The 13,718-nt window shown below is 36.4% G+C and overlaps 1 protein-coding gene across 4 annotated transcripts in view; it reads left to right on the top strand.

The window, feature by feature from the left end:
* STAG2 (stromal antigen 2) overlaps window positions 1-13,718 on the top strand; it is a 154,504-nt gene that overhangs the window by 50,505 nt on the left and 90,281 nt on the right. For all 4 annotated transcript variants that reach the window (XM_054709219.1, XM_008158886.3, XM_028135665.2 and 1 more), the window contains exon 2: window positions 13,356-13,500. In XM_054709219.1, coding sequence (XP_054565194.1) covers window positions 13,457-13,500 — 44 coding nt within the window. In that variant the 5' untranslated portion in view covers window positions 13,356-13,456. The remainder of the gene's footprint in view (window positions 1-13,355; window positions 13,501-13,718) is intronic.

The following is a 13,718-nucleotide window of genomic DNA, read 5'->3' as shown; positions in this document are numbered from 1 at the left end:
ATAATCGAGTTGTTTTCAATTTCTGGCTATTATAAGTAAAACTGCTATGAACATTCTTGTACACATTTTTTTTGTGTGGACATAGATTTTTAATTCTTTTGGGGATAAATGCTCAGTACTAAGATTGCTTGTTCTTAATAGCAAATGTGTATATGCTTTTAAAATCTAAATTTTTAAAATTTACTGAGATATAATTTACATATAAGTTGTACAATATATTGATTTGATACATTTATATATTGCAATATGATTACTACCATAGCTTTAACTAATGTTCTATCCCATCACATAATCATTGTATCTTTTTTAGTGGCGAGCATGTATGGTGTTTCAAAGAAAACTCCTAAACTCTTTACAAGAGTGGTTGCACCATTTCACATTTCCACCAGCAATAACATATGAGAATTAGTTTCTTTGCATCTCTGCTATGATTTGTGTTTGTCACTACTTTTTATTGTGACCATTCTGACAGGTATAGTGATGGCTTATGTGGTTTTTGCGTTTCCTTCAATTCAATTTTAGCATGTGTTATTAAATATTTTTGTTTTAATTAAAATATATTTTTTTATTGATTTCAGAGAGAGATATATAGAAACATCAACAATGAAAGAGAATCATTGATCGGCTGCCTCTTGCATGCCCCCTACTGGGGAATCAAGCCCACAACCCGAGCATGTTCCCTTGACCAGAATCTATCCCGGGACCCTTCAGTCTGCAGGCCAGCCAATGCTCTATCCACTGAGCGAAACCAGCTAGGGCTATTATAAAAGCTTTTTAGATAATTACCTTTCTTCTCTTACATTTAAAACTCTTGATTCTTGATATCATTAACATGATTACTTATTTGCTAGTATATAGTAAAAAGAAAATAACTCCAGAAAAACAGAATCAGCAGTGCAACAAAACTATTAAAGTTTAACTTGTCTTTATATTTCTTTTTGTTCTTAGAATTCATCTCATTGTGGATAAAGTCTTGATTTTTAAACTTACTATAAATGCTTTCTCTGTATGCTTAGGGCATTTATTTGATGTACATTGTAGATTAGGTTTATTTTTTCTAATTTTTTACAACCTTACGCATTTCAAAAATTCAGTTTCATTTTTTTGAACAGGCTATTTATTTTCCTAAATCAAAATGTAAAATTATATAAAAAGGTATACACAGAAGTCTCCAGAGATTCCTGCCTCCCTATTCATTATTTCATCCCCTCCCCTATATTGGCAACTTCAAAAAAAAGTTTCTCATTAATTCCAGTATTTCTTTTTGTGCAGGCAGACAAATGCATGCATATATATACACTGAGTGGCCAGATTATTATGATCTCTGAACACATAATAATCTGGCCACTCAGTGTATATCCTATATAATAAAAGGCTAATATGCAAATTGTCCCCTCGACCAGGAGTTAGACCAGCAGGCGCGCGCGCGCGCGCGCGCACACACACACACACACACACACACACACACACTCTGAGTGGCCAGATTATTATGTGTTCAGAGATCATAATAATCTGGCCACTCAGTGTATATACATTTTTATTTTATAGTTACTTCTTTAAGGTAGCATTGCTGGTCAACACAATTTGTTGCATGCATTGATATTAAGTTCCAGACCTAATAGTTGTTAAAGAGTTGTATTGATGATGTGTTTCATGGTGTGAGAGTTGAATCTGCCACGCTGACTTCTAAACCATTTCATGATCTGCAAGTTACGATCATGAATTAGTGAGGTAGGTTCACTAGTAACTCTGTTAATGATTGTATAGCCACTTCAGCAGTGGAGAAACACTGCTTGTTGCTCTGTAACTTTGGACAGAAAAAAAGACAGGTGAAAATACCTTTCAGTACCTAGTAAGTTGTTATTGCTAGCCAAAGCAGTTCATATAGGATGGATGGGGTTTGGGGCAGCATATAATGAAGTAAAACAGTCAAGTAAAGTGTTATGAGTAGGATAATTGGCAAACATTAGCAGAATAATTTATAAGAAGCAGTTGGAGAAGAAAACTTTTTCCCTTTTTTGTTTGGAATATATTAGTCAGGAATGCTAAGTATAATTGCTGATGGTAGAGAGAGAGTTTTTCTTGATGAAAAGAGCATTTAGAGCAAATATTTTTTTTGAACATTGTATTTGTTGATTTCAGAGAGGGAGAGAGCGATATAAACATCAATGATGAGAATCATTGATTGGCTGCCTCCTCACACCCTCTACTAGGGATTGAGCCCGCAACCCAGACATGTGCCCTGACTAGGAATCGACACTCAACCATTGAGACACAACAGCCAGTCCAAATATTTATTTTTTTTACAAAAATAAGTTGTTATTGATTTGAGAGAGAGAGGAAGGGGGAGGGAGAGAGAGAGAGAGAGAGAGAGAGAGAGAGAGAGAGAGAGAAACATCGAAAGAAATATTGATAAACTGCCTCCTACTGGGGATTGAGCCATACTGGCTGGGCCGAAGAATAAGATGGGAGATATTTGCATATGAAGAATCTCCTTATACATGTTCTCAGATTTTGCTATATTATTTGCCAGAAATCTTTTTTGAAGTGGATCATTACCACAAACTGTTTTCTAAAGAATAATTTTCTAATTGAGAAGTTTCTTTCCTGACTAATGGCTTAGTGGACAAATCATTGGTACGACAAATAATGTCTTAAAGCAAAGTTGCAATAACTATAAATTTAAGATAATAGTTTCAGGTTCTCTGCAATATACTTTCAGATATACCTAACACATGTAAACATTAGTTATACTGTATGTTATATTTGCATTGAATAATATATTGGGTGGAGCAAAAGTAATTTTACAGTTGTGAGTATGTGGAACATAGTTTATTCTTTTTTTAAAACCATTTTTATTGATTTCAGAGAGGAAGGAAGAGAGAGAGAGAGAGATAGCAACATCAATGGGAGATAATCATTGTTCGGCTGCCTCCTGCACGCCCGCCCCCCTGCTGGGGATTGAGCCCACAACCCAGGCATTTGCCCTGACTGGGAATCAAACTGTGATCTCCTGGTTCATAGGTCGACGCTCAACCACGGAGTCATGCCAGCTGGGCTCAATTCTTTATTGTTTAAAGTATTACATATGTCTCCTTTTCCCCCCATTGACTTCTCCGCAGCCACTCCCACCTCCGTACTGTCTGTGTCCATTGGTTATGCTTATATGTATGCATGCATATAAGTCCTTTGGTTGATTCCCCCCTCACCCCCCCATCCCCACCCCACCTTTTCTCTGAGGTTTGACAGTCTGTTTGATGCTTCTGTGTCTCTGGATTTATTTTTGTTCATTATATTCCACAAATGAGTGAGATCATGTGATATTTATCTTTCTCTGACTGGCTTATTTTGGTTAGCATAATGCTCTCCAGGTCCATCCATGCTGTTGCCAGTGGTAAGAATTTCTACTTATTGTGGAAATTCCATTGTGTAGGTGTTCCACACACAGGTTATTCTTGTATTATAATTTATTGTATTATTTTCCATATGAACAACTGTAAACCTACTTTTGCCCAACCCTTTATTGATTTTTATTAATAGTAAATATGTTTGCTGAATCATTATTAGCATTTAGATAATCCTTTTCAGGATGTTTTGTAGGATGCATTAATATATTGGTTGTGGTTTAGAAAAATGGTAGTCTTTTGGTCTCAGTGCTCTAGGAAAGTTTTAAAAATTCCTGTCATCTTAGTGCTCGGATTAGGAGTTATATCTTGTCCCTCTCTTTCACCATTGGATGGCATATGAAAGTGGACAAAATACACTTATGGATATATAAAAGCACTTAAAATGGAATAGGATACAGGGCAAAAAGTGGGACCCCTCGTAATATCTAGTACCAGTAATCTAACTACATACATATAACATTTTGATAATTTTAGTAGATTATTGTATCCTATCTAATAAAAGAGTAATAGGCAAATTGACCGTCACTCCAATACACAAGGTGGCCGCCCCTATGTGGTCAAAGATGGCCACCATAAATTGCCCTGCAAGAGAGGGCAGTTGGGGGTGATCAGGACTGCAGGGGAGGGCAGTTGGGGGCGACCAGGCCTGCAGGGGATGGCAGTTGGGGGGGACCAGGCCTTTAGGGGAGGGCAGTTGGGGGGGGACCAGGCCTTCGCGGGGGGGGGGCAGTTGGGGGCGACCAGGCCTGCAGGGGATGGCAGTTGGGGGCGACCAGGCCTGCAGGGGAGGGCAGTTGGGGGTGACTAGGCCTGCAGGGGAGTGCAGTTGGGGACAACCAGGCCTTCAGGGGATTGCAGTTGGGGGGGGGGGGTACCAGGCCTGCAGGGGAGTGCAGTGGTGGTGGGGCGACCAGGCCTTCAGGGGAGGGCAGTTGGGGGCGACCAGGTCTGAAAGGGACGGCATTTAGGGAGGACCAGGCCTGCAGGGGAGGGCAGTTGGGGGGCGACCAGGCTGGGAAGGGAGGGCAGTTGGCGGGGGGACCAGGCCTGCAGGGGAGGGCAGTTGGGGGCAACCAGGCCTTCAGGGGAGGGCAGTTGGGGGCGACCAGGCCTGAAGGGGAGGGCAGTTGGGGGCGACCAGGCTGGCAAGGGAGGGCAGTTAGGGTTACCGGGCCAGCAGGGGAGGACAGTTGGGGGCGACCAGGCCTGCAGGGGAGGACAGTTAGGGGCAACCAGGCTGGCAGGGGAGGGCAGTTAGGGGTGACCAGGCCGGCAGGGGAGGGCAGTTAGGCATCGATCAGGCTGGCATGGGAGTGGTTAGGGGGTGATCAGGCAGAAGTGCTTAGGGGCAATCAGGCAGGCAGGCGAGCTGTTGGAAGCCAGCAGTCCTGGATTGTGAGAGGGATGTCCGACTGCCCAGTGGAATTGGGCCTAAATGGGCAGTTGGACATCCCTCGAGGGATCCCAGATTGGAGAGGGTGTAGGCTGGGCTGAGGGACACACATACCCCCTCGCCCCCGTGCATGTTTGTGCACAGGGCCTCTATCTAGTATGTTAATAATAAGCTCTCTTCCCCAAGTTTAGTGGGATCACACGCTGCATTTGAGGAATCAGGAACTCCTAATTCTTAGTATCATATAGTATCATCATATGATGACATTCTAGCATGCTAGCCCTTTACTGCAGCTTGCCTGAATTGCTGGTAGAAAGTTTGTGTTGCTTTTTTCTGACTAAGTTGTGTGCTGTTTTTGGGTAACTGAGACTTGTACCATCAAATTTTGAACAAGGGAGAGAAATGTTGGACATTTATTAAGTGGATTTCAATAGTAGTTTTCATACTCTGTGATGATTAGCTTGTATTGTTCAAATGGTTCCATGTTTTTTTAGAAAAGCTGTATCTCTCCTTGGATCCTTTGCCATAAAGTTACTTACAGCTCTTAGTTCATTTTCACATTTTAAATAGGAGACAAAAAAATCTGTCAAAATAAAGTATTGTGAGTGTAGATACCAATAGTTGGCCTAATTTTATAGATTTACATTTCAAAAGATAGCAGTGGTTATGATGTATACTATCCTTTTTCAGTAGAAAGGTATTCTCCAGTAATTGGTGATTGGTAAAATCTTGTGAGTTTGTGTGACATGAGGGAAACTTGCTTGATAAAAGGGGTGTAAATTTAATTTTTTATTGTGTTAACTACCCCCCAACTCAAATAACATTTGCCATTTGAATCATTTTTAAGTGGGCAGTTTAGCAGTGTTAAGTAAATTGATCTTTTTGTGAAACAGATTTCTGGAACTTTTGTCTCCAAAATCTGAAACTTTATACCCATTAACAACAACTCCCCCTTTTTACCTCCCTCACTCCCTGGTAACCACCATTCTACTTGTTGTTTCTATGAATTGGACTACTATTTAGATATCTCATGTAATAGAATCATACAGTGCAGGGGTAGGCAAAAATAGCTGTATAGCATGAGTACACCAAATAGTTAATAAAGCTATTATAATAATCATAACCTGCATATCTTTTTCCATATGAGCAACTGTAAACCTACTTTTGCCCACCCCTGTGTTTGTCTTTTTGTGACTGACTGGCTTATTTCATTTATTATAATGCCCTGAAGGTTCATCCATGTTGTAGCATCTGCCAGGATTTCCTTTCTTCTTAAGGATGAATAATATTTCATTGTATGTATATCACGTTTTGTTTACCTATTAAGCTGTTGATAGTCATGTGGCCTGCTTCTACCTCTTGGCTATTATAAATAGTGCTGCTTTGAATATGGTTGTTGCAACTATTTCTTTGAGACCCAGCTTTCAATTATTTTGGATATGTACCTGGAAGTGGGGATTGCTAGATCATATGGCAATTTTATTTAAAAATTTTTGAGGAGCCCTCCATGTTGTTTTACATAGTAGTTGTACAGTTTTACAATCCTACTGACAGTACATGGATATTAAATTTTCCCACATATTTGCAGACACCTGTTATTGTGTGTCTTTTTTATTCTAGCTATCCCAGAGGGTGTGGAATGGTATCTCATTGTGGTTTTGATCCAAGTCCTTTGCCCATTTTTAATTTAGGTTATTTGATTTTTTTTGGTTGTCGAGTTGTAGGAATTGTTTATGATATTAACTTCCTATTAGGCATATGGTTTGCACATATTTTCTCTCATTCTGTAGGTTGCCTTTTCACTCTGTTGATGGTGTCCTTTAATGTATAAATGTTTCTATGTAGTCCTGTTTATTTTTCCTTTTGTTACACTGTTCTTTTTGGTGTCATATCTAAGACATCATGGCCAAGTTTAGTGTTAGATGTTTTTTCCCCTGTTCTCCTTCTCCCCCAGGAGTTTTATAATTTTAGGTCTTATGTTTAGATCTTTAATACATTTTGAATTAATATTTGTATATGGTATGAGATAATGAATGGTCCTATTTCATTCTTTTGCATGTGGACATCTAGTTTTCCCAGCACCATTTGTTGAAGAGACTGTCCTTTCCCCATTGAGTGGTCTTGGCCCCCTTTAAAAAAGTTATTTAAATATGTATGTCAGGATTTATTTCTGGCTTCTCCATTGTATTCCATTGGTCTGTATGTCTTTATGCCAATCGTACATTAAAAAAAATATATATATTTTATTGATTCTTTTACAGAGAGGAAGGGAGAGGGATAGAGAGTCAGAAACATCAATGAGAGAGAAACATCGATCAGCTGCCTCCTGCACACCCCCTACTGGGGATGTGCCTGCAACCAAGGTACATGCCCTTGACCGGAATCGAACCTGGGACCTTTCAGTCTGCAGGCCGACGCTCTATCCACTGAGCCAAACCGGTTAGGGCGCCAATCCTACATTTTTTTGATTACTGTAACTTGGTGATATGTTTTGAAATTAGGAAGTGTGATGCCTTCAACTTTGTTCTTTCTAAGTTGTTTTAGTTATTTGGAGTCCCTTGAATTGTATGATTTTTTCTATTTCTGTAAGAAAGTGTTCTTGGGATTGTGTTGAACCTGTAGATTGCTTTGGGTATTATGGACATCCTTATAATATTAAGTCTTGGACATATTATTATGGACATCCTTATAATATTAAGTCTTCCAATCATGAATGCAGTTTCTTTCCTTTTATTTGTGTTTTCTTTAATTTCACGTAGCAATGTTTTTTAACGTTCAGTGTATACCTTTCACCCTCTTGGCTAGATTTAGTCAGGGTATTTTATTCTTCTGGTGCTATTTTAAATGGAAATTGTTTTCTTAATTTCCTTTTTTGATTGTTCATTGTTTGTATATAGAAGCACGTGTTGATTTGTATCCTGCAACTTAGCTGACTGTTTATTCTAACAGGTTTTCGTGTGTGTGTGTGTGTGTGTGTGTGTGTGTGTGTGTGTGTGTAATCTTTAGGGTGTTTTATATATAACAGCATGTCATCTGTGAATGTAGATAATTTTACGTCTTCCTTTCTAATTTGGATGCCTTTTATTTCTTTTTCTTGGCTTTTTGTTTTGGGTAGGACTTGTAATACTGTGTTGAATAGAAGTGATAAGAGTGGGCATTCTTGCTTCGTTCCTGATATTAGCTTGAGCTTCTCATAAGTGGCCTTTATTATGTTGGGGTACTTTTACTTCTATTCTGAGTTTGTTTAGTATTTTTATCATGAAAAGGTGTTGAATCTTATCAAATGCTATTTCTGCATCAGTTGAGATGATCATAAGTTTTTTTTTTTTGTCTTAAGATATCAGTGTTTAATACTATAGTGATTTCCAACCCCTTTCATCTCGTGGCACACAAACTAATTTAAAAAGTTCTGTGACGCACCCAAAAAAATCTTTTTTTGCTGATCTGACAAACGATAGGTATAATTTTGATTCATTCACACTGTATGGCTATTGTTATGTTGGCATTTTTTAAATTGGACAACTAAGGGAAAAGAGGTTAGTGCCCCCTGAATAAATGGTCAGTTATTATATGTTTTAAAAATTCTTCCGGCACACCAGTGTGCCTCTTTAGCACACCAATTGAAAATCACTGGTTTAATATAGTAATATTCCACGAACACACAATTGATTTTTTTTTGGCCCATCATTCTCTTAATGTAGTGCATTATAGTGATTGATTTTCATATGTTGAACCAGCCTTGCATTCTGGGAATAAATACCACTTGGTCATGTGCTATTGAATGGCTTACTAGTAGTTAAGAGTTTTTGTATTGATATTCATCGGGAATATTCACCTATAGTTTTTTTTTTTTTTTTGGTAGTGTCTTTATTTGGCTTAAATTTAGTTAAAAATAATTTACATGTTTTAATCTTTATTTAGGAAAGCTTAAGATTAGAGAGAATTCAAATAATTTTACAGTACAACATATGTGTAATTTTTCCTGTCATTGTAATTGTGTAGAATTAAAAAATGAAGACCCAACCTCTTAGATCTGAAATAAGAAATGGGAAGTACCTATATTGTTTTTCATAAACTTCATTGTGGAAGCATATTTGATTTCTGAGCTTGAACATGAATATAATTCAAGTCTATGAATTGTGTGCTGTAAGTGTAGGTAGAAAGATTAGTGGTTTTTATCAAGTGGATGCTAATTCTAGAAATTTTATCTAATCAAAAGTGGAAGGTACAAAAATATTAAAGAAGTAGCATGCTGCATTTTGTGGTCATATTAAAATGAAAAAAATGTGGTTAGTAACTGCAATTCTAAATTTTAGATGAAAATTTCCCATCATTGTCTATAAAGCTGTTTACACTTTGGCTTTATTATATATTAATTGAATTGTATATCCATTTTCATAAGAATTATTAATAGACTGAATATTTCAGTTAGGTACTTTCTACTACCTTGAATAAATAAATGTGAAAGTTTTTGATGTAATCAATTAAGAGGGTACTGTGTGAAATAAAATATTTGGATTTCTCTTGAAATCCAGGCAGGATTATCCTGTCTTCATCTACTTTGCTATGAAATCTGCTTTGATATCTGTTATTACTTGAAATCTGCCAGTGAGCCAGTGGTGCCCAGTGTGAATGGGTGTGATGATACTAATGCACTGTGCTTATATCATGTTGTAGACCATTTACGAGTGTTAACATGTGAATTTAGCTCATTGTTGTAATTAATCACTCCTAAATATATGTGAATTCTGAGGGACCTTGTTTAGTGAAGGCTGTGTTTTGTTTTTTCTTATTTTCTGTCTTGAGACCACTTGGCTTGAATTAAAAGAACTTTGAAACAATTATTTTATGAAGAAATCAACAGATTTTACAGAAGTGGAAGTAGAAAGCTTTTTTTTTTGTTTTATTGAATTAATTTAACTTGGAATATAAACTTTGAGTAACAGACCATAAGCATATATTCATTATAGATAATTTGAAAAGTTATGGTGATCACGTTTCAGTTTTTAGATCTGTTTATATTAAAAGCAGTACTTGTGAGAGTGTGTACTTGAATTTAACATACAGAATTAATCTATTATGACCTATTCCTTTTTAATCCAGTAATTATATATGAATGTATTTAATAAACCTTTAATGGCTGTATACTGAACACTTGAGCCTAAGGAAGTGGTTTTACAGTATATTCTGCAACCTATCTACTAGTATAAGATGGATTCACTTAGTTTCAGTAAGGAGAAAAAGAAGCTAGTTGTTTTTGGATACATCCCCGCCCCTCCCAAAGGAAAATAGTAGTTGAGAGTTAAAGCATATTTCATTTCTATGCTTTATCCTCCAAAGCTGTTGGAATGTTAACTCTTTTATAGTAGTTATAGAGAATTGGTACATGTGATAAAAATCTCAAAAGTTTTTCCTTGACATTAGGTGAGAGCTCCACCTTGTGATCTTTGAGCATATTCTTAAAAATATTAATATAGCCTATAGTAGACCAGAAATGATGTGATAAGTTTGCCTATTTAATACTTTTATTGAGCATTAACATGGTCTTACAGTTTTGGGTTTCCCAACTTAGGTGAAATGGTATTAAGTACATTTAAAGTCTTTGCTTGTAAATTTTTTAATGTAAGTCTTTGGAAGAAGCAAATTGTCTTTATATACAGCTGTAGACATTTAAAATAAAAAGGGAATATTTCTCAGCTCTTCCTGCAGATGAAGTTTCCATTCTTAACCCCTTTCCTCTCCCCACCCCCCCACACACACCCTAATGCTAACTCATCCATTGTTCTGGCTCCTTTAACTACAAAGCTATTTTAATATTTTAATGTATAATTTTGAGCAGTGAAGAACTGCTTGGTGGTAAATTGGTTATTTAGAGAATGATTAAAACAGTGAAAATTCAGATACATGGAATTTAGTATTCCTATGTTTAATATTAGGTGGCTGTAGAGTTAGGTGGCTTGTAGAAATAAGTATAAATATATATTTTTAATCCTCACCCGAAGATATGCTTATTGGTCTTTTTTAGAGAGGGGAACAGAGAAAGGGGAAAGAGAGGGAGAGAAAAAGAGAGACAGAGACAGACATGGATGTGAGAGAGAACATCAATTGATCCTGACCCGAGGGTGGAACCCACAGCCTAAGGTGTATATACCCTGACCAGGAATCAATCTCATAACCTTCTGGTATACTGGAAGATGCTCCAACCAACTGAGCCACACTGGTCAGGGTGGAATAAATATATTTTCACATTTATTGCAGGTTTCCATAAGGTCAAGGATTATTACTCTCGTTTTTCACCACTGTATGCCCAGTGACCTGCACTGCGTTTGGCACATGGTAGATATTTTTAATTGGTTGGATGGATTTTTAATACTTAGAAACGTTTAAAAACAAGTATTTTACTGGGCATAGAGAGTTGGCCAATTTAATAATTTTTTTTCTAAATCTGTTAGGTGGTATTTCTTCTTAAAAAATAGACTCCTTGTCTGGGAGACTCACATCTTTATAAATTCCATTTTTCTTTTGTGTTTGCTTCAGTTTCTAGTTTCTAAGCACATGTTAGTATAACCTTATACTGAGCAAAATAATTTGACCTGACAATACTTGTTCACTAGAAATTTTGTGCTATGTAGAGGAATGTAGTATATCACGCTATTTATTTTTTATTTAGTACTCCCTGCTTTTCAGAGCTGATACATTCTTTTTGTCCTTAGGGGAATATATTTGTGAACTATCTTTAATGTCTGCTTAAAAACTATATATTTAATGGATGCAGGAAGTTTGGTTTTGTAAAATGCTCAGAGAGACTAGGGTCAGGTAGGTGGACAAACAGAGCAAGCACTTTCTTGCCATCTAGATAACCTGATGTATTGGTTAGAACTTATTTAACTCTATACCTCTCCAGCTCTCTTAAAAAAAACAACAAAATTTTCTTTCTTAAAAAATACTTTTCTTTTTATTTTTTTAAATATATATTCTTATTGATTTCAGAGAGGAAGGGAAAGGGAGGTAGAGATAGAAACATTAATGATGAGAGAGAATCATTGATTGGCTGCCTTCTACACACCTCCTACTGGGGATCAAGCCTGCAACCCAGGCACTTGCCCTTGACCGGAATTGAACCTGGGACCCATTTAGTCCACAGGCCAACGCTCTATCCACTGAGCCAAACCAGCGAGGGCAATACTTTTCTATTTAAATAAGTTTGGGTTTTTAGGAAGCTAGGTGTGTTCCACATGTAATGGCAAGCCTCAGAATTCTGGTGTACTATTTAGATAACATCTTAGATTACAAAAGATGAACAATTAATGGTCTTGGGGAACAATCCTGTGACCATGAATTTATTGCAAGGAGAAGACCATGCTAACAGTCATGTCTAAATAAAGATTTTATAATGCCATTATTCTTTAGAATAAAAAAGTAAGCTAAAAGTGATGGTATAGACAACCCTGGATTATTTAGGGCTTACTTTGTGGATTATTAATTCTTGTTTCTCTTATTACCTCATTATTTTGCTATTAATAGAAGCTTCATGAGAGTGAGCTGGGAAATGCTGTGCTTTGACTAGCCATTTATTGATGTTTTTAGAGCTGTAGAATTAATGGAAAAACCAAATTACCAGTTTCTTGTATAACGCCTGCTCTATTGGAAAGATCATTAGAAGTTTATTAGTATATGATATTTGAACATTTATTATTATTGGACATGTTTAGTCTGATCTGCTTTTTCTTTAGGTGGCCACCAAGTCCTAGATTTACTTGGAAAGAAAAGCATAAGAAAATTATAAAAGAAAGTTACACATAAGATTAAAAGCTCTAGACCCAGCCTATTTTATCTCTCTCTATTTGTTAGACTTGTCATTTGCTCTTTCATTTAGGAACTGCATCGTTGACTTTCAAAACTAGAAATAATACTCTTCCTATGGCCAAATTTACACTGTTGTCCACATGATGTAATTAGTATTTAAATTGATTACAAGTTCCTTGAGGGAAAGGGAATAGATCAGAGCTAGCATTTTCCCCCTTTCCTATTCAACACAATGTGGTATTATCATGAAGTGGTTATTTATTAATAAGCAAGACTTTGGACTGTATGTTTCTTCTACATTAGAAGAACCTGCTTTTATAGTGTTTCAAAATATCTTAATTTTTTTATCTGTTCCTTTTGACTATAGTGTACACTACCAGCAAAAGTTATAGAGTTTTCAGACATCTTGTATTATGTTTTAAACTTGTTATAAGGATTTCAGGACCAGTAGAGTCACATCATGTTCCTAGTTAGGGTATATGTTTTTAAAAAATCCAGACTAGAGAATCTTAGCAAATTTTAAAAATAATTATCTGTAATACAAGCTTCTTTGTGTCTGTTGTTGCTATTGTGGGGCTACAATAGTTGTAATAAATCATATCTAGAAAGAGCAGTCAAATTCAAGGGAAAGAAATACTTATTACTGAAACACAGTAGCAGGCACAGGGGAATTTAACTTTTGAGTGTAGATACCCTTCCCAATATTTTTGGTATGTTTATAATAGATACGGCATTCCTCCCCTTTAAAGGAATTTTCTGTCTTAGAAGAAGGAAGCGAGCCATCATTTTTACCCACGTAAATATATGAATATATTTCTGACATTGGGGCGTTCCAGAAGATGATAAAGAAATGATAGCAGCTCCAGAAATACCAACTGATTTTAATCTACTACAGTAAGTATATTACGATGATTTTTATATACTTGTTTTTCTACAAAATAGGAAATTTATTAACTTCACTTAAAATTACTTCTGCTTGAGAATATCTAATACATAAGATACAGCATAGTATGTATACTTTGAAACAGTTTATATTAATGCTTATTGGACTCTGAAACAGTAATTATTCTGAGCTTTTTGTACTACATTTTAAACTTATTTTTAAAATTTAG

The sequence above is a fragment of the Eptesicus fuscus genome, chromosome 1 (assembly GCF_027574615.1).
Source record: "Eptesicus fuscus isolate TK198812 chromosome 1, DD_ASM_mEF_20220401, whole genome shotgun sequence".
Taxonomy (NCBI): domain Eukaryota; kingdom Metazoa; phylum Chordata; class Mammalia; order Chiroptera; family Vespertilionidae; genus Eptesicus; species Eptesicus fuscus.
The sequence above is the reverse complement of the archived record's forward strand: the minus strand, read 5'-3'. Positions and strand labels throughout refer to the sequence as shown.